This window comes from Seriola dumerili, unplaced genomic scaffold (assembly GCF_002260705.1).
Source record: "Seriola dumerili isolate Sdu_G_001 unplaced genomic scaffold, Sdu_1.0 BDQW01000449.1, whole genome shotgun sequence".
NCBI lineage: Eukaryota > Metazoa > Chordata > Actinopteri > Carangiformes > Carangidae > Seriola > Seriola dumerili.
The window spans coordinates 4,948,498-4,970,983 of NW_019174704.1; the positions used below are offsets into that span (position 1 = coordinate 4,948,498).

The 22,486-nt window shown below is 39.9% G+C and overlaps 1 protein-coding gene across 3 annotated transcripts in view; it reads right to left on the reverse strand.

Moving 5' to 3' along the window:
* The window catches only part of LOC111234371 (pro-neuregulin-2, membrane-bound isoform-like), a 47,500-nt gene that overhangs the window by 5,290 nt on the left and 19,724 nt on the right, over positions 1–22,486 (reverse strand). Inside the window, exons 4-10 of one of the 3 annotated variants that reach the window (XM_022762424.1) lie at positions 10,586–10,706; positions 6,770–6,828; positions 3,405–3,428; positions 1,451–1,553; positions 997–1,120; positions 724–851; positions 267–488 (exon numbers count right to left, since the gene is read on the reverse strand). In XM_022762424.1, coding sequence (XP_022618145.1) covers positions 267–488; positions 724–851; positions 997–1,120; positions 1,451–1,553; positions 3,405–3,428; positions 6,770–6,828; positions 10,586–10,706 — 781 coding nt within the window. Of the gene's footprint in view, positions 1–266; positions 489–723; positions 852–996; positions 1,121–1,450; positions 1,554–3,404; positions 3,429–6,769; positions 6,829–7,236; positions 7,308–10,585; positions 10,707–22,486 lie in introns of all 3 variants that reach the window. The other 2 variants (XM_022762427.1, XM_022762426.1) reach the window with 2 other exon arrangements.

Consider the following 22,486-nt stretch of genomic DNA (forward strand, 5'->3'; position numbering starts at 1 on the left):
TGCCAATCAGAATTACATCCTGGCCAGAGAATAACGTTACAGTAGCTGTATGCACAGAGTTCCCATTGAAATAAGCACTGTTTCTCACTCTTGCCTACCTTAGCGTATTTCATCATCATGCCTGCTGAGTGTCAGTTTCCACTGAGTCTCTCAGAGTGCCCTGACTGGCCTCTCGAGGCTGAGAGAGAACCAGCAGAGAGAGGAAACTTCTCAAAATGTTCATGACAAACCCAGAGCCATATCAGCCACGCAGGCCTGTTTCCCACCTGTCGCTGTGCGGAGAGTCTCCCAGCGAGTCGAAGGAGTCCCCATACTGTAGGCCCGGCCGATGGGGGTCAGAGTAACCACAGTGTGCAGCGCGCCGTGCCCGCGCCTCCATGCACGCAGGACTGCTGCATTTACTGGTCCCCACAGATGATGACATCATTCCCGGCGAGTCAGAAAGGATACTGTCAGAGTGTTCCAGGCTCCATGTCCGTTCCTCATGTCTGACAAATAAAAAAGTTAAAAAAGTGTTAACATGCACACACCCCAGCTTGTCCCAGTGTGCTTCACTTTTGAAAAAGGAAGCTTGACAATTGACGCAACTGCTTCCAGAGACTTGGTGTTTAACCAATTAACCAAATCGCTTTCTGTGTGATTCCGTATCTGTATAAAACGATAGAGCTGAATATCCTCTGAGCTACATGTGACAGGGAAAAACACGGCATGGTGCATTCTTACCTGTGAGTCGATGAATGGGCTCGTGTGGAAGAGTTGTGAGATCTGGAAGAGGCATGGCTGGCAGGGAAGGATCCCTCTGTTGCAGGCCGTATGACTCGTTCAGTTGCAGGGACATTCTTTGATATGTACTGTGTCAGGCCAAAAAAAAAAGAAAAAAAAGAATAATGGATTTGGCAGATGGACAATTGTGAAAAAAGGAGAAGCTTTAAACCATTTGGTGTACATCTGTGTGCGTATACATTAATAACGTCACAAATACTTTCAGAAACTCACATCTGCCATGGGGATTTCCTCTGGGCCTGGTCCTGGGTGATTGGGTCCGTTAGCTAGGTTACGATTGGGATGTTCTGGACACATGTTTTGTCGCAGATGATTGTGCATCTTCTTTCTTTGTTTCCTGTTGAACAAATATCGGTCACTCTCTCTCTTATTATTGTGGTTAACTTGAATACATGCATAAGCAGTGATTTAACATTATGTTTTATTACTTGATGCAACAACTAGATTAACTGTTAAACCTATAAATATGTCTAATAATATAGAAAGACCACATTTTAAGACAGTAAACACAAGAACCTATTAGACCCACCTATACTGCACCATACAGGCAGCTTCAGTTTACACTACAATGTTATTTTCAATAAAAATGCAGGTGGTAATAGAAATCTGAAAGCAAAGTCTAGATGTTCAAAAATCAAGAGCTGATCCATTTATCAGCAGGACTTACTTGGTTTTACAGTAGGCAACCACACACACGATGCCCACCACCAACAGAGCCACACAAATACCCGTGATTGTCAGGACTCTCTTCTGGTAGAGTTCCTCTGCCTCTGTCAACATCACACCCACAAATACACAGACGCATGCACACGCACGCACGCACAGACACACGCACAGACACACGCACACACACACACACACACACACACACACACACACACACACACACAGTGCACAGTGAGAGAAATAACAGGAAAAAAAATCAGTCTCTTGAAGGTAAACGTTCCCACTTTTTCACTGTACATCTACATTTCTTTCTTTTTTTTTTTGGACTAAATCCTGAGCAGTATGAAGCGTCATCTTCCCTTCCCTGACAACTCACTTCACAGTCAAGCCTCTCCTCTCGCATAATCACAAATACAACAGATGCCGTTGCTCCCTGTGCTGCAGTAAGGCGGCGTAGGTGGGGGCAGGGGCTCAGCAGTAGTTAGACTAATCTATTAAGCAACTGTATTTCTCTAAAAATCATCTGAGTAACTTCAAATCATATATGATATCATAATGGTTGAGGCTTATAATTGATGATCATTAGAAGCTGCAAACTGTGCAGTATTGCATCAATGCAATGGAATGCGTGTGAATTGGAAATGTGCCGTGTTTGATATGATTCTTTGACTCTAATGTTGTATTACTCATCCTATCATGGTGCAGATGTCTTCATCTACTCAGGGATTTAGTAAGCTCAATGATTTTATGTTACAGTAATTCATGAAATAAGTGAATTTTCAAATGAAATATCATTAAATATGAAACTGGAGAAATCTTGACTGATGCTGATGCCTTTTCTAGAGAAGAGCTTCTGTGAGGTTGAGGTAGACTCTTGGTTTCCCCAGGGGAAAATGATGGAGCTAAGAGGTAGTGTGGTCCCTGATAAATAATGTAACAAGAAAGAATTGAATTTGTACAACTACTTCCATCTGAGGTTTCCTCCTTTCATTCACCAGCAGCCATTTTACATCGACCTGCCAGTTTGTGTCAAGTTTCTGATGCCATAAATAAATCACTGAAGTGAGTTTATTTATAGCAGCAAACTAAATGTAATATTTTACCAATATTGTTTTAGCTACTGATTATGATTTTTCAACGGAGGAAATGATACTGCTGTTGGTGTAGCAGCACAATGTCCTCATGGTCCAGGACAGAAATGCACTTGTATAATAACATGATCTCTGAAAAGACGCCTCTAGCCTTTATTTTACACTCTCAACCGCTAAAGCACTTTTCTGGAAAAGGTAGCAGAAAGCAAGATGGATGGAAATAGCGGCAGAAAGAAGGAAAACATGACTGTAGTTTCTAAATATAGCATTGCATGCTCACATCACAGCATCTACTCCTGGAAGGATAATTCAAACCAGTAAAACAGATACTATATTTTATACTTCAAAGTTACATTTCAGCTATACTAACGACAGGGTGCAAGAAATATGGACACGATCACACATAAATAAAAAGAAAGATGGCATATCAAGACAAACACTAAAAGCATGAGACTAAAGGGATCAGACAGGTAGAGTTGAGAATTGAGGAAAGACATCTGGTAGATACAAACATGATATATCATGCTTGTTACAGATGGGATGAGGGGGGAAAAAAAATCAGTAGAAAAAGGAAAGTATGCTCAGTTAAACTTAGTTAATAGTTCTACTTTTCCATCACACACGTATGAGAGGTGCAGGTCATTACATCCATGTTAATGATGCTTGATGGAGGATCAGTTGCAGTGACTGAGGGGTTTGTCATTCTAATGAGTTATGGTATGATTGGTCGAGAGATCGATCGGTTAATTGAGGGACGATATGATTTAAAGTTCACACCACAGACGAAACGGGAGCATGTCAAAACGAAGGACGTCTATTTAGGAGCTATGCTAGGACTGAGAATCAAAATGGATTGTTCCATACCCATAAATTCAATCCCAAGATGCTCTGCCAGTGCAGAGGGTTGACAGTTGGAAGAAAAGAAAAAAAAAAAAGGAAAAAAAAGACCAGATTAAGAAAGTGGCACCTTCTAACATGTAGTGGAGCAAACAAAAATAGGCATTACAGCAACTGAGACAACATACAATTGTCAGTTATTGTCAGAACGACAAGGTCAGTAACATCAAAGACGAGACACCAGAACACGCTTACAGCATGCAACACACACTTCAAACCACACTACGCAAACCTAGATGACTACACAACTACAGTTGTTCACACATTTTTGGATTTACATATATATACATGTATATATATATATATAGAATATATTGTAATCAAGCTACAACAGTTCTGGAGTTCGGCTCTGGATGTTGTATGTACTGTATGTCTCAACACAGTCCAGTGTTATTGTTGCTTTTGATAGTGATAGTGGTTTCAGGTTTGCAGAAGGCGCTACTTCGTTACATGACAAACAAAATCTCCTAATGGAAATAGGACATATTAGGTGCATAGAAACTTAATTATTACTACTGTATCAGGAAAATATGCGTCATCCACTGAGATTACCTGTGCTTTCAGTTTTCTGTCTTCTAAAAAATGCTCACTGTCAGTTCCCAAACACGCCCATCACATGAACAGGCAAGTTAAAAAAGATTTGTTTGTGTACAGTATCTGACTAATCACACTGAATAACTGAATAAGAAGAATTATAGTTGGACTTCCTATTATATAGCAAAGTGAGGCCATAGGGAGGCTGCACCAACCAGCTGAATCCATATCTCTGGCAGCTCACTTGCTTTACTTGGGTTGAAGCGAGTCCCAGCTGTTCTTATGACAACATGCTCTTGTTAAGCCAAACCCTTATGGCTGAGGAGCTGAAGCCATCCTCCTTCTCTTTGGTATCTCCTGGGGATGGGAGGCGCCCCTCCAGGAGGCGGGTCTGTGAGTATGGAATGGACGTGTGTGCACACATGTGCCTGCTCTTTGAGAGAAAATTTGATGTATTCTCCTTAATTGAGAGTAGAAAATGTGAAATATTCGAGAAGCCATTAATAGCTGTTGTGTAGCGTTGAAAAAAAAAAAACACAAAAAAAACCTTATGGTGTAGCTGTAATGCTCACTTTAAAGTCGACATTTAACACATCTATCATGCTGGCTCCTGATTTCTACTGTGGATCTGCATTTTTGAAACTCCAAGAGGTTAACAGCTATATGCAAAAGAACAATATTACATCCTACACGTGGGCTTAATATTCTCTATTTGAAATGAAGGCTTTTAATTAAGTTTAGAACGTTAACATGTATGAATACATCTTGTCGCCCCCATTGGTTTCATTAAATGGCACTGTTTTCACTCTCCTTCACTTTTAAATTTGATTTCTTGACTACAAATAGCCAGGCCTTTGATTTTAACATACAAGCATGTAAACCAAGTAATCAAAGCTTGGTCTTTGTTCGTGTGGCTAGATGAGAACTGGAAATAAATGCTGTCCTTGATGCAGTCGCACAGCTGCGCTGAAGTTATACAGAATGCAGAAATGCAGGAGTGAGTGCAGGAAAAAGAGCTCCCACACACCACTGTCTACTCTGCCAAAAAAGCAAGTAATTTCAGCACAGTGCATTACAACTTAATGCGAGATGAAATTACTCGTAGTTAAGAAGGGGGTTTTTCGCATTGTACTTTGAGCCAACATACAACAAACAGTATGTGTATGTGTAAGCTCTACAAGTCAGATTACAGGATGAGACTCAACTCCAAAAGCAGATGCAGTGACTTTATAACTGTAATGCGATGTTGAATTGTAACCACATGAGCTTGTGAACACATGAAGCTGACTAACATGCAGTAGGACAGCAGAGGATTCTTTGCTATTGTTATACCGACATGAATTATTCTATATTATTATATTATTCTATATTATTATACAGTATCTTTAACTTTGTATATGTTTTCCTCAGAGAACCAAGTCCAAGCTATGTGAAATCTCTGTTGTTTATGTTCCATTAATCTCAGGTCACTCACTACTTTCAATAGCACTTGAGACACTTTAGAAGTAATCAACCAACAGGTGACACTGAGGTGTGAATAATTAAGACTGCAGTAACAAGTGAATAATCAGAATAAACGTAATTCCAGAGCGCGTGGATGGTTTTCAAAGTGAAAAACCTGAAGGGCAAGATCTATCAAGCCGATCAAGTAGTTCTCCACAAACCTTCGTTTAATCTCGGTATAAATCTGCTGTTGATGGATGTGTTTGCTGATGTTGCCGTGTAGGGTGGTGCAGGGTTGACTTCTCTTACCCCAGGCTAGCAAAGATGTTTGACACGGCACACTAGTATAGCATGTGAACTCTACTCGCAGGAAATCTGCTGTGAGAGCACCATTTTGTTGCTGCATCTGAAGCAATGTGTGTTAACAACAAATGCAATTTGCTGAATGTTCTAGTGTGGACTTAACAATGTTCAGTGTGCAAGTCAAAAAAAAAAACCGACATCTTTTATTTAACAGCTTGAGGTGATTCCATGTCTAGCTTGTAAGTGCATGTATATTGTAGTTTAAAGCAACTGTGACCCAGCAAGTGAGAACAGTAGCATTTAAAACTTTTGCTGTAAATGATTAGACCTTTGGGGAATCCTTAATTATCTATTACAATTATCTTTAAAAACAGTGGCTAAGTGGAATTTCGTCATGTTGGCTCATGTGTGATCTACATACTAGCTGTTAAAATGATTCATATACAAGTTCATAACAATATTTATGAAGAAAGTATGAGCTTTAGCTAATCAGATCGTTTCAAGTGGCCCTCAAAAGATTGTGTTTTTTGTGTGAAGCTGGTGCACCACCTAACAGAGTGAATTATCTGTCATGCCTATTTGTTAATGCTAATTGTTCAGGCCTGCCTTTCCATCCATGGATCAGCTATAATAAATCATACACACATGCTGGTGTTTGTTGCAAATTGCATAAACAAGCATCATCAGTAAGTGAGCCAAAGTTAAGGTATTAGTAACTGCTCCCTTTAGACAGTGTTGGTACATGCAGCTGACTGTGTGCAAATCTACCTCCACAAAGCAACTAAATTCACCCACTATTTGTTGCTATCAGGTTCACTAGAAGCTTGTATTCTGGGAGTACACATGCACTAAAGGGCACACACTATCACATGCAGAACAAACACAGCAACAGACTCCACTAAACTATGCCAGCTTGTGAATGAGTCATCAGAGGAGGTACAGACACAACTATTAGGTAATAACAGGAAATGAATGCAGTCTTTTCTACACCCAGCATGCACGCATGACACAAGGACAGTCTGACAGAGTGACAGAAGAGGAAATTGACATACGGTAGAAACTGGCCATAACGTAGGTTTGACAGCGATCACCAGTAAAGTCATTTGGACACCTGATGGAAAGAAACAAAGCCACAGGAAGAGAGGGACGAGATGGGTGGTGGATGAGTGAGAAAGAGGAAGAAAACAGAAAGAGGGAGAGAGGGAAAGGGTGGAGTGAAAAGGAGAGTATGCGTAAGGAAAAGTGAGGAGGGAGGGTGGGGGGTAGGGAGGGAGAAAGAGAGGCAGAGAGACACAGAATTAGAACAACAGCACAACTACGGACAGCAGAAGCAGAGTGTTCCCATGGATGACACCACCGTGTACATGGTGTAGTGCACAGCTCATTGCGTGTTGACCTGAGAAGGAGAAAGAGGAGGAGAAAGAGGAAAAGAACTGGGGACGGGGCAGCAGGAGTCCACAGAGGTAATCCAGTGACAACTGTGTCTCTGTTCTCAGCTGCTCATATCAAGTGAACATACTTGGATTGGGCATGACCAACCGCCGTGGTTCAGTCTGTAAGCATCGTGGGCCAAAGTATCCAGCCGGACATCTGGGAAGGAGCGGACAAGTGTTATGAAAAGAAAAACACAGGAAGTGAGGTGCACTGTAAATATCATGGATTTACACCCCTCCACACATATTGTTACAAGTCACAGTGAAGCGATATGGACACAGCAAAAAAAAAGAAAAGAAAAGTAAAAACACAGAAAACGGAGATGACCACAGTGATAATGTGTTCATTAACACACCAAATCCTGAACAAAAATACTTTACTGAGATAGAGATTTTTATTTTTAAGTGTAGGCAACAAACGATCATTATTTATTTATTTTTTTTAAAAGTGAAAAGGAAAACTATAGAAATAAATAAAAATACATAAAATGAGCAGGTGAGTAAAATGCAAGTTTACAAAAACAGGTTTCAAATGATGATATAAAAGGCTGGTAATATAACGGCTTCAGGGCCTCTGACAGCAAAGGGGGATGAGAGAGGAGCGACGTTCATGAGTATATGGACAAAAATGTGGAATGTAGCTGGGGATAAACCGTGCACTGCTTTGTAGGTGATCAATAAATCAATCCTAGGGAGCCTGTGCAGCAAAGCTGAAAATGGGGTAATGTGGTTTCTTTTCTTGGTGCCTGTTGGGAGCCTGGTAGCTGTGGTCATAACCTGCAAATGAGACAGTTTTATAACCGATACTAGAGGAGAGTGAGGTAAAGTAGTGAAATCAAGAGGAAATAAAAGTCTGAATTTATATTTCCAGTTATAAAAGAGACATAATTTGAATGTGTGGATACAGTATTTCTGAATGGAAAAAACAGCATTGGACAACTCTGTTTACTTGTGCTTTGAAACATTAGTCAGAGTGGAGGTTTCTGACATGTAGCTTTATATTTTTGTAACTGAAGACGGACTGCTGTATTATCACCATCAGCTGTGTTGGGCCAAACCATACTTCCTCATTACAATCCCATTAGGATAAGCAGTTGGTCTTTTAGGGGCACCAACATTCCACTCACGCTCACAACTAGACCACCAATCCAACAAAGGTCATTGCTCATGATTACTGGTTTCACACAACACAACACATAATTCCTCATCCTGAGTGATGGTGTTTAACTGGGGGATAGCACCACCTAGACCAAGGAAACTTGGCTGAAAGAAGAAAGAAATGAACTGTCACTACATAATTTAAAAATCAGATGAGCGTGCAAATATCCACCATGGTGCAGCTGCAAACTCTATTATGACTCTTTTATCTTTAGTTTAAAACAGGGGAAATAAATCATTGTCAGCATTCATTAGTCTTTGACTAAAAATACACATGTAACATTTAGTTTTACCATGTGTGGAGACCTGAAGCAGGACCTGTACTTGAGAATACTCTCCATACTATATAGAGAGTAGACTTACACAAGCCATACCTTTCTTTTTTTTACCTCTTAAATCCTAGAGATGATTTGGTCAAATTTCTAATAAAAATTCCCATTGCACCTTGTTAGTAATCCTGCTTCTATTCTATTTTCCCTTAAAATACAGACTGCTAGAGTGCTTTTATTAACTTTAATAAAGAAGGAACTATTAGTCGATTAATCAATTAGTCATTGGACAGCAAGTTAATCTGCAACTACTAATCGTGTTTGTCATTTTCCAAACAAAAACTTTATGTTTCTGCTTAACATAAAAAGGACAATTGATATAAACAGTTACCTACAGTGTATATTGTATTTTTGACTGATAAATTTACTTTACTTTAGTGAGTAAGTTACTTTGGGTCATTTATTAACCTTACCTTTCCCCAAAACAAAGTTTATACCTCAAAGTGAAGGAGCCGGACATAAAAGTAGGGCTAGCTGTCTGCAGGACTTGTTTAGCCAGTGAGTAATACCCACTGAAGCCTGGCCTATATTGAATGAGATGGCTGTGGGGCAACAAATCCCTGCAGGCCTTCACTGCATTATCCAACTTTTCTGGACCCATGCCCCAGCCGTGAGTGAATTAGCTGCAGCAATTGAGTTATTGCTGCCTCCAATTTGTACACAGCGTATTGAACGGCTGTTGCAGCCATGTCCTCATTGCTTGTCGAGCATTCTTCCCTGGGCCAACTGGGCACAGAAGCCCGGCCAATGTTTCAGCTCTATATCAAACCAGCCAAAGGACTTATGCTATACTGACATATGGTCCAACAGAACATGCAACATAATATTTGACAACCATGACACGAGATAATGTGCACGTTTTGTGTTATGATATACTATTAGCTTTTACTGGTTGTAACAGTTGCAGCCTCTCGAAACGGTTTTGTGCTGAATAAATCATGATTACGGCTGAAGTTAATGATTATTTTCATGATCGATTAGTCTGATTATTATTTCTTGACTAAGGGATAGAATGTAAGAAAATATTATTATTTTTTAAATCTAAACTTAAAAGTTGACATATTGAAATTCCTTGTTTTGTCGTACATATACTCCAAAACGCAAAGACATTCAGTTTATTCTGATATACGACAACCAGCCAATATTCACATTTGAGAAGCTGGATCCAGTAAATGTTTGTCTCTTTAATTTTCTAAGATCGACTCTCTAAACTCTAAACACAAACGTCAGCGTTTCGAAAAACAGAAAAAAAAACAAGAAAGAAAACTGTTTATTTTACATGTTAACTTCTCCTGAACATCTTCCCAAATAATGTTTCTTGAACTTGAGTCTAACACAAACTAAAATGTAAATGTCAAAGATAAAAAAAAGAAAGAAAAAAAGGTTGTTTCTGTGATAATGTCAACCCGTTCTCTTCTTGAAAAGCAGAGATACACGGTTCCTCCAGCGCACTTTACACATGGGTCTTGATCTCCTCTGCCAAGGACCTCAAATGTAAGCAATGATTCTATTTACCTCATTGGGGGCCTCTAACAGGCATAAATATTTGCTCACTACTAAACCAGTGACTCATGACATTTTGAAAGGGCTTTTAATGTGCAGCCCTCATGTACACTAAACATGACTTAAAAGGATGAGCAAACCACCGCCTCACTCCATTATTAGTGTTAAAATACACAACAGGTGGGTAGTTAGGCAGAGTGGCAGCATTTTCCTGTGATGTGTTGCTGCTGCCGCTGAAAGAAAGAAGAATGGCGATCGAGTGCTATCAGGAAAATAAACAGCAGGATAAAAAAATTATAGTCAGATGTTGAGGAATATTATTAAAAAATAAAGACTTCATGAAAGGAGTTTTTAAACTGTGGGTCAAGGAATCTTTAAAGAAGAGAAGTTGACAAAGAAAATTCAATATTCTCAGTAAATCCCACAAACAGACGAGATAACTCACTTGCAGGAGAGCTGATTTACACCGTCTATGAAGTAACAGTCGCCGCCATTCACACAGTAGGCCTTCTCTGTGTCGTTGCATCTTCTGGTGTGGCCTGAGCCTGGAGATAGCGTTGTGGTTACTGAGAGAAAACAGAGAGAAAATAAAAAAACTATTACCGCCAGCTTTGATCATCTTTATCTTAATTCATCTTTTTTGTGCATGTGTGTCAATTTTACTCTATTAATAGCCCCAGTAAGTTGAGTAAACTGTTATTTCAAAATAAAACTGAAGGAAACAACATGATATTTGGAGTTTTATCTAATATGAACATGGTTGTCATTTTTATCAGTATGATAGTCTTGTATCTCAACAAGTATTCTCAGCTTTACTCATATTATACACTTGTATTTTCATGAGGACTCTTAGTTTTCCATCCACAAATGTAATTGTGTCTCTAAGCAGTGTTGACACTATCTCAAGAAGTTCTATGAGCAAAGATAAATATTTCCCTGACATAGCGTAGGAGTTGTTTATGCGTTGACTCAGGTCCTTGGAATGGCCCAAAATGTCATGTATCTGCACTTAATCCCCCCGACTGAATAGATATATGTTTGGGTTGAAGTCTGCTTATCAGGACGAAAGCAGGGACGTTTGAAGGAAGACGAGTGCTGAGAGAGGTGCACAGTGGCAGGATTGGGCTTGAGAAGGGAGGAGTGTGCTTTACCATGTCAGATGCTGACACGTGATTGCAACTGTATACCTGCTGTCAGATGCTATTAGCACCTTAGCAGAATGTGACAGTTTGTTGGGAGGAACAGAGAAGTTTCCAATTGGAAGTCCTCTACAACTACAATACAAAAGCTTCGGCAGCCTGATACTCATGTCATGCAGGATGTTGTGACAAGACATTGCCCTAGGATTTTATTCAGCTAGGCCACGGGCTCTGACATATAGTAGGCTGTTTGCCACCACTACAAGATTTCACAACTCTCGTTTGTTGCTGAAGAAGCCAGCTCGGCTCCCTCCTGTAGCTGGAGAAGTGTGCTCTGCTTCATTCAGAAGCACATGTCCGGCTTAGCTACAACAACAGAGGTTCATTCCCATGCTAGTTAGGATAATAAAGCAAACAGATGACATCAGTCTGCGCTTCACTTGCCACTATTAGTCTGTGAAGAACATGATAAGTCAGCACTTTGCAAATTACAAACACAGTATTATGACTAAATCTAAAAGTGTTATATTTTGGTTTAGTTTAGTAGCCAAAGAATATATCTACAGCTGGTTTACTCTGATGAGACGTGCCGATATGAGTAATATTTATAACAGAAATGTTTGTGTAAAACAGCATATTGCATATTTAGATTCAGAAATAAGCTGTCATGTTATTTTTCCATTTATTTTATTATTGTTCTATCCAATGTTTCCAACACAGCAGCGATCCGCTGTCACAGCTCGAACTTTTCCAAAACTAGTTTACCAGTTAATCAGAACTACCTCTTTGTCACACCTGACCTCTCACTTGGAGCGCTGGCATGTAAAACACCTCGTAAAAAGATCAGACAAAGCTGTCAGGAAGAGGGAACCTCAAAACATTGTAAAAACCTCTTATGCTCAAAATAGAAACCTTGTGCAGTCTTCAACTGTGAAACACGCAGAACAAAAGGCGGCAATACAGGCCTCATGAATCTCTATCTACGACAGCAAGCCTACCCCAGAACGCACTGGTGGTAGGGAGGGGAACGTCCTGGACAGCTCATCAGTCCTCCGCAGAGCGCGGGCTAACACACAGGCAATCACACTCACACATAATCTCCAGTCCACCTGGCTTACATGTGGGCGGACTGTGGGTGGAAAACAGACGACCCGGAGAAAACCCACACAAGGAGGTGGAGAACATGTAAACTTCACACAGAAAGGATCAAGGCTGGACCTGTTCTGCTGTCAAAGTTTATAAGGCTACTGCTCTTTGTACCAAATCCGCTTCACTGCACTCACTTCTTTTTTTTTTTTTACTCATTCTCATCATATTCAGTCAAAAATATAACGTTTATGCTCTTTTTGAGAATACAGAACCTACTTTTGTTTTTTTTAAGGTCACAGATTCCTTTCAGACTCCATGGGCATTTCACATTTCTGTGATCCATTAAACACTCAACAGGTCACCAACTACACTTTCCTGACCAGATTTGCATGAAATCTGGTTTTTAAATAATCTGGAACCACATTAAGATGCAATACTTTCAATGAGAAAAATAACATTTTTTATTATCATTTTTTATGGCCCGCGAGCATGCACGGGTTTGTTTTCTGAAAATTCAATGGCCAGATTAAGGCTTCAAAAAATTTTGGTATTGTGGAAATCAGTGATAAAACATTTTAAAATGGATTTGTTTGTGATATTTTTCTCAACTGTGCTCATCAAATGTGCCAAGTGATTATTAGACTAATTTAAACAAACAGGAATGAGGTCAATTTAATAATATCCCAATCCATCACTGTAAATTAGACTTAAATCCTCATTTGGGTGATGAAATGTTAAGTCTGCACATCAATATAGGACAATTAACTACAGTTTGTGAAAAAAAAAAAACTTAGAGCTGTGGACTTGGTTTTAGGCCCAACCAGCTGTAGCACCAGTCTCCACAAGTCGTTTTGTGATGCCATCCAGTTGAAGGCACGCAGGTGGAGAGCCTACGCATTCTCCCTCAGCAGGCAAGGTCCATTTGCCTAAACCACAAACACCACCTGCCTGTATTCAAAAGCTTCTGGGTGGAGCAGAAACACATTCCTGTGAACATTATTTCCCCCTCAATGCAGTAAAAAAAAGATAAAATAGTGGCTTTTTCTTGGGTAATTCAATGCACTCTGTGGGAAGTCTCACACACTGACAGTATCAAGCTCTCATGATATAGTGCAAGTATCTGTATCCATTCATTTGTAAATCTTCTCTACTGACATCTCGGCAAAGATCTAGTAACACAACAAACAATACTGAAACAATGAAGGTGTTCTTTACGGGAGCTCCCAGCTCCTCGGTTAAATGCCAACAGTATACCTCTGCTTTAAAATATGTCCAAGGATTTTATGTGGACATTTTTATATTTAATATTTTTATATATAACATGTATATAGCATTTATGATGTCACGCAGGCATGGAGGTACCCAAAAACTTTCACAACAACCAGACTTTGTTTTCCCAAATCAGTTACTTGAAGCAACATTCAAGTAACTGCTGCAACTCACTTTCAGTGGCTTTAAAGATGGCATGCATCCCAAAACTAACAGAAACAATCCATTTGGGAACATTTATTGGCCTGCAGTCATCAACTGACATCCAATCTATGACACTGCACAGTTAAGTGTCCCAATTTTCTTCTCCTCTCCTCCTTCTCTATGCTGTCCTCCCTCCTTTCTTTTGTGTCCTCCAATTACTCCCCCATAGCAGAAACGCTAACACAGAGGAGTGAAAAAAAGTTCTGGTTTCAGAACGTCTTGTACAAACTTAGTTTCAGTCTTTGTTCCAAGCTTAGAAATACTTTTCTTTAACTTTAATTATAAAGCATATATGTACATTGACAACACAATCTTATAATGCAACTTGCTGGACATGACAGCATACAGGACCTGTAGAGTGAACACAATTCAAAGAAATGTCTATATTTTCATGGCTAGAGTCTGGTTAATGAAACATATTAGACACACACTGAAAACTTGAAGGCACCAGGAACTATATCAGCAAGTAGAGATTCAACCACTCTGGTTATTATGTCAAGCTTAAAGTTTAAAGTGTGGCTACTTTGATTCAAACAGCTGGCGGCCAAAGCGAGGGAACTGCAACTAAGCTGATGCACTGAGCATCTATAAATCACACATGTGCACCCACTTCAGATTTTATAATAAACTTGTAAACCTTGACGAAAGTATGTAAAAACCCGCTGAGCGGCAGTAAAACATCCGGGCAGGACCCTGAGATGCCACAGAACCTTCTGTACGAGAGTCAGTTGATGCTTCTCATCTTCATCTGCAGCCAGTGGCAGTGTCAAGCTGAATGCCCATGTGCTCATAATAAATACTGTAACTGGCCTCTGTATGTTGTTGTGAACAACCGATAGTTCAGGATGAACTTAAGTGCATGTGTCAGCAGGAAATTTAAAAACTGTATGAATGTATTTCCATCATCAATTATGCTTTTAGTCATTATTGTGCAACCCCGTCTTCCAGCGATTATGTTTATATACTACTACAGTAACCTCTGACACCAAATACGCTTGGAAATATATGGTTAAAAAATGATTGTAGCATTCATGAGGCTTTCATATCAATGTGGTTTAGTCAAGGGGTCAAGACATCATTTAAAAGTAATGGAAACTGGGATTAGAGAGTTGTCCATTTCTGGTTGGATTATGCACTATGCACCAAGCGTCTCTTAGAGTTGAGAGTACAACAAGTAAAAACCTTTCTGCAGAATCAATATTATCGTGTAAAAACGTGAAGGCCATATACTGATCTAAATACCTAATCTCTGCATTTGAAGTAGTCGTGCATGCTTGTGTTTTCATTCAGTAAAGGGAGTAAACTAAAGCTTTCTCATTCCCCCATCCCCTGTGATAGTTTGACAGAAAAAGGCTGGAGTCTCACCATGTTCATAATCTAACAAAGGACGAACAGCATGAAACAGCATGAGTTAAAGAGACCCACAGAGCGTCATTCAGTCTTACTGCACACGACAAACAGGAAAATTAAAAGAATGACAGCTATCACGGGTAGTAGTTTGCTCACTTATTGGAAAACCCATACAAGGAGAGCTACATACAGACTCTGTTGCAGTGATGAAACAAGAGCAGGGTTTTCTTCCTGAGGTGATCTGGTTCAGCCAATACAGTGTTTACTCAGGCTGCAACACATGTTTACTCCAGATTAAAACTAATGACAACCGAAAAAATTTATTGACATGGTTAAAGATACGCATATAAACAACAGAGAAGCATCTCATTTAGGGTTGTACGATGTGGATACAAAATGATATTCAAATTATTCTACTAGTGCGGTTGTAATGCAGCTTAAAAGATAACCTTTTAAAACAACACTGTCTCCAACTGAATGTGACAAACCCAAAAGCATGCCAATGCATTTTGTCCTTTGATAAGATATGATGACATAAGAATAAACTGGTGCAGAATTTTACAAAAAAATCATCCAGGTCTTAAACAAACATTGTCAAGGATGAACAAGGATTACATACGTAACCACTGACTCTGATCTTGAGTAGTAAAAGTATGTCTTTTCACAATCTGTGTTTGACTGTATGTGGTCTGTGTCATTTGATTGGCTTTATAATGGCCAGAGGATAATGTTTTAATAACGTCATTCTTTAAATATTGTATTTGTTTAAAATGTTTGATTGCATTAATTTGTGTAAGTTGTGCAGTTGTGTAAATATACAAAATAAGGTAGGGTACTTAATGTGATGACATCAGTTTTATATGTTGACCTGCTTTTGTATTATACAAGACTGTTTTATACAAGCCAGCCATTGTTTTATGGATAGTGTTGAATCCAAACGGCTGATCTGAAGTGAACTCATGTGTAATCATCCAGCGAAGCTGCTGTGAACAGACCACAGCAATTCCTGTTGGCAGTTGGTAAAATAACACGTGTAGTGAATGCTGTACGTGTTCATCATTGCCATGTAGAGCAGCTGCTCAGACATGTTAGAGTGATGTGTTTTTGCATGTGTCTAATAAACAAAAAAAAAACCTTAGAAAGTGAATGTATGTATGTATCAGTAATATATATTGGTTTCATTGCATATTGCAATCCTCATAAAAACCAGGCAATATCTTACAAACCAATCAAGACATATTCTGTCACTTGAGAGCTCCTCTGTTCCACCTGCCCCAGTTAGCCCTGTCAACTGAAGGACTGTTTTCTCTCTATAGTGTTTGAAGTGATAATTAAAGGACAACAGTTGGCAGCATTATTAGCAAAAATAACTTTGTCTTATTTAGAAAGTAACGGTTTTGTTCAAACTCCCCTTTTGTGTGTGTGTGTTTTTTTTATCGGTTGTCATCATCTTTCTAGAGACAGCACTTTTATCTGCATCTTTCCCCAAGTGGCAGGACGGTAATGTGGAGGCTAAAAATGGTTGAAAAAAGAGAAACCTTAGACTGACATGGACATTTTCTACTTACCTTCCATTGCATGAATCCATTAATTAAAATCTTTACATGTAACAGAGAATGCATAGATACCTACATCTAAATGACTCAACTTCCATCAATTTGTTCTGGTGCATTTCTTTGCCTTGCCATATGGTGCTGTCTGTCTACAGTCACGCAGCACAATCCCCCCACCTCACAAAGGGGGGACCAGAGTTCAGGTGTATTCGTCAAGGTTGACTCTGCTTTCCTGGCTTGATGTTGGAGACAAATTCCTTTAACCTAAGGAGGAGATCAGCTGCTCTGCTATACAGAGTTAGGAGCAGAGTTCGTTTATCTACACTTATGTGGCCAGGGTTTAGTTAAGTTTGCTTGGTTTTTTAACCTCGGGTTTCAACTTTCCTGGGTCCTGTAGCCCAGGGGCTGAATCTGAGTTGGACCAGAAGAGAGGTTCCTTCTGGGTTAGTGAGAGCCACAGTGTTTAGCCATCAGCCCCTGCCACTGACTTTGATTAATCCTTCATGGCCCAAGAACTGAAAAGAAAAGCTGGGGGTGCAAGCAGGACCATCTGGAAACCTTCATAAACATGCCTGTCTTTCCACGCTCTCCAAAGGATTCTAGGAAAATCGTAAAAATGAAAAGAGAGGTCCCTATTGCACAGTTTTTTCCTCTTGAGGCACCCTGTGCATATGCAGCAAACAAAAAAGCGCTCACACTGAATCTAGCCCTCACAACCCAGCCTGAGACGCCAAATTGTGTAATGAAATACATTTTCAATTGGCCTGTCTGTGGAGCAGAGTTATACACATGTCCACCTAATTTATGACAAATGTTGATAATTTACTTCAGCTTGGCTTAATCTTTTTCACTTCTGCACTGCAATTGAACAGCGAAGCCATCTCAAAACACAAGACAGAATCTGATTCTGTGCAGGGAGAAAGCCAAGGCAGTTTTTCAGCCAGTGGTGGATCGGTTCCATCTGGACTTTGTTATGGCTTTGTGTTTTCACTCTTAAAAGCAATGTTATCAAGATAAAAAGTATAAATTATGTAGCCTATTTGGGAGTTTGTCAGTGAGCAAGAACAGTCTGCACACCAGGTCCATCTCTGACAGCAATATGTTTCTGCAGTGAAGCTTGTTAGATAGGGACGTGAAGGTCACAAAAATTTACATTCTCATCTAACAACCTACCAGCCATTTAAATGTATAATTATGTTACAAAGGTAAACTAACCTTTTATAGACTCCGATACTTGCAAATCTCCAATAAATAAATATTAAGAAAAATAATAGTTGGGTGGTAGTGTGTCAACAGGTGGCACCATACTGAAATACCACACAGGGGCTTTAACTCGTTGTTTTATCACATCAGGTAAATTATCATCACAATTTAAAACAAGGAGAAAAATTAAAGCCAGGCCATTAAAATCATATGGGAAAGTGATAAATGTCATAAGTACAGACCCTTCAGAAGACACATAAAGAGGTTGGTATCTGTAATAGCTCTGCCACCCAGACATGCATTTCCACAAGTAAGTTTTATGTACCAGAAAAAAGCTGGTACCCTCCCCACCCCCTCCCCCACCCCCATCCTCTTCCCTCACCTCCCCTCACCTCCCGACTCAGGGCAGGGAATGTCTGACATGTCTCCTGTTACTGCTGGGACCGAGATCTTTTATCTCTCTACTGGAGGGCAATTCATATTGCATGCATTCTTGCTACATTTGTGTGTACTGTATTATGTTCCTTTCTGCGAAGTCTGTCTCTTCTACAGTGAATGCATAAACAAGATAAACAGATAAAAAAAAAAGTACAAAAGACCAAATTGGGATGTGCGGTTTTGGTTGAATATGAAGTTGCTGACAGCCGGGTCTGATCTGCTCAAAGAGGATGTGTGGTGAAGATGATCCCTGCATGATGGAAAAGAAAAAAATTATTTATTTGTGGTTTTTAGCTTTTTATATTGTAGGAGTAGCGATACTGAATAGTAGTATTGTAGTTCTACAGAAACTGCAGCCAATAACAAAGCAAGATAAACCTTGCTTGCAGAGCAAAAATTTGCTTTTATATTCATGAAAGACTGATACTTTTTTATTTGGATTTTGCTGATTAAATAATAAACGGCGTACAATACATGTTTTCATTTTCAGATTTAGAGCCCCAACATATTTTGACAGGAGCTCAAGTCCAGACAAATGTAGCAGCCATGAAAGAAAGAAAGAGAAAAATCTGAAACAAATAAGAATAAAGGCCAAAAAAAAAAAGAAGAGATGGAAGACTGAGTAATACAAGAAAGAGGAGGGTTGAGAAAAGAAGATTTGTTGACAGGATCTTAACTTGGAAAATATTTCAGCTTGCCAAAGCCAACACAAAACAAGCACGCACCTACTTCCACACGTACAGTATAGCCACACCCAATCAATGGCAATATCCAGCATCTGTGACTTCGAGCGTTTTGTACAAAGTTCAAAGTGAGCGAGAGAGATTTCATGTCAAATACCCAAATAGGAATTAAATTACTATTTACTGTAGGTAGGACGCACGAAAGAACCTATTATGAATGAAAGTGCACTTAAAGCTTTTTTTCAATAGAAAATTATCCACAATTCAAACACCTTCAGCATGAAACAGGAATGTTTAGAAATGAACAAAATGGAGCCTGCCAGGAACATTAATCTACCACCCACTCTCCAGCAAGACTGCCACTGCCACAACCAGTGTGTCTTCTTTTATATTCTTGTCTCCTCTTACCATTTTTCAGTCACATAGCTGATATGCCTGGTCTTGCCTGCCTCAATCATCTCAGCACTGAAGTGAAATCAAAGAGCAGCCCAGTGTGCGATTGCACAACAGCTGCTCATGCACAGCAAAGAAGCACAGTGCACTTAGGAAGGGCAGGGTATGGTGCGGGTGCAGAAACGTGTGCTGGTATGGCTGCTGGCAGCCATCACTATGTGTGCAGTTGGCAACAAAGTGACACATGGTGTTTTCCGCGGCACCGTTCCAGACAGGGTTGCTTCCTGCTCTGTCTTTTCAGAAGCAGCTCAGGCTCAGCGTGGTGTTCCAGCTGCTGCTGTTGCATCCTTGTTTTGAGTCTGAGGATGCCTGTTGCTTTCATTTTTTTTTTTTTTTTTTTTTACTCTGACCTGAGAAACTATTGTTTACTGCATCTTTCCTGACTGGTATGTATAGCCACTACAGTCACAGGTGAACAGTGAAAGGTGAGGAGGAGCAATCTCTGCAGAAGACCTTCAGTGATACTGTGAATTTACTCCTGCAGGGAATTGTGCTTGGAAATAAATTCAATTCAAATCACTGATCCATTCTGGTAAAAAGGAAAATCAACCACATATCTCTGGGACATTTAGTCATCCACCATAGAGCCACTTTACCTGGTACCATCTTTTGTCTGAGCTCACCTGACAGACAGCAGCACTGGTTGTAAAAGTTGCAGAGGCAAATTTGTGCGGAATAGGAGTTCCTTCACATCTCCTGTCATTGGTCACAAGAGGAGAGCTCTTGCACTTCCACATTTTTAATCTGGATGAATTGTAATATTTGAGGCATGTTAGTGCTGAAAAAGAAAAACTACAGTGATTGATGAAAATGTCATCAATCAAATCACAACACACATGACCATAGGGAAAATGTATGCTATAGGATACAGATGTTAGGACACCAGAAGCAGCAAATGTTTCTGGTTTGAAAAAGACAGAAGAAAAAAAGTAAGAGCCAGCAGGGTAGAAAACCTAAGAATGGGCTGGCTACTTACAGAAACTTAAATGTCATCAATAACCATATATTGTAATCAATGTAATCAATATATTACTAGATAATTTAATCACTTTAAAAGGACAAGATGAGAAGTATCCATGCGTCTTCATTGTCCTTCATCTTCAACAGCTGGCTCTCATTCCTGAGAAAGGGCAGACTTTGCAACCTTGTACCAGATAGAAGACATATACCACACAGGTCCTTATTTGGGTCTGGTGCTCACAGCTACAGTAGTGGCCAGCTGCTAAAGGTTTTCCCACTGCTTTTCCCCAAAAGCCAGAGAGCACAGTCTGCTTGTATGTGTGTGCTGCAGCCCTCCTTCACTCTTATATACACACACACCACCCACACTCGCTGTACGTTCTGAAAACAGGCGATGGAGCACTGCTGTTTTGTTAGGCTGCCGGCCCTTTGTATACTAAAGGATGAGTTCACAGTGAGTGTATCAGTGATTAAAGGGGGACCTGTTCCATCCACGGTTCACACCTGCACACTCCAAAAGGAAATGGCTTCCACCCTGATGACGGCAACTCCACGTCCGCCACTCATACACAATCCCAAGGAAAGAACTTACTCACCCCACACAAACATGATGTGATGAACATGGTTGCAAAATCACCAACAAAAGGAAGAAGCGTGATGGAGTAATGGGAGGTTTAGGATGAGAGACAGCTGTGGCAACCAAACTATAGTACTGCGCCCCTGTGCTTTAAGCGGTGGAATGGTAAGTATATGTTCCTCTTGTGCTCAAAGAAAACTTTAAAAAGTCCAAAGACACCCAGGATTGCTCACATCCTATTCTGAAAAATGCAAAGTAATAGGAGGAACAGGGATTTTGTTTGATGTGGGTGAACAATAGTGTACTCACAGACCTATTTTCAGTCTGCTGGCTCTGCTCACTGGACTTCCAAGCAACTGCAAATTATTACTGACTCAGTACAAGCAAGCCTTTCTGACGCTTAATGCATAATCATTTTGAGGCAATAATTTTTGCTCTTTGAAAGTATTAACAAACACCGCAGTGCTTCTCAGTGATTCAGAACGTTAAAACAGAATCCTGCACAGTCACCCATGGCTGGGGTCACCAGCAGGAAGAAAGACCACCAGGACAGCTGAGGAGGCCTGAAAGGGAATCTTTTATTATGCTATGAAATTAAGTCTCAGATAGGTTTTGTCCCGGGCCCTGGAAGAGTTAACAAAGCCCTGCACACAGCAAAACCTCATGTCACCTCCTGCTCACATCACTCAGCTTTTCAAGTGTAACAGCTGCTTCCTTCCACACACATAGCAATATCCTCACTCATTCACACTGAGGGCTTAAGTGTCCCACATAACACAGTGAGATTACTGGATATCCTAAGAAGTGAGATGCGTTCTGATTTTCAATAACTTAGTTGTTTTTGCAAAGATTTGATTGAGTGCGGCCACTTATCGCATTGGATCGACGGGATTAAAGTGAATTAAGAGAGCAAGCATAGCTTTGAGAAACTTTTCTAAGTCGTTTTATTTCATATTTTTTACTCATTTTTCTCTGATACTGATAATGATCAGATTCAACAGCTGCCTCTCCTCTGACACATTAGCACATACACATCAAAGCCAGTAACTCATACCATGCATAGCCGTTGTCAAAAAGCAATGAATTGCTGACATATTAGGGAGCTGATTCATGTTTTATGTTTCAGCAAGGCTAACATTACTCGTCTGCTGTCAGATTGACCCGAGGTTGTTGGAGTTGAAGGACTGTTCCCGTTGCTGTGTCAGAAAACATGCAAATACATCTGAAGACTGATGATTTGAATAAGTGTTCACAAACGTGCCTCGTAGCAGTTGCAGAGGTTTAACTCTGGGATACGTATTAAGTGTCATCAGATATAATTATTACGCGTATAATCAAAACATACATGCCCGGGCTGAAATGCTTTTGAAAATATGTACACAGAGATGCCAAAAGAGCTGCTAAAACATGAAGGTGTTTTTTTCCCCT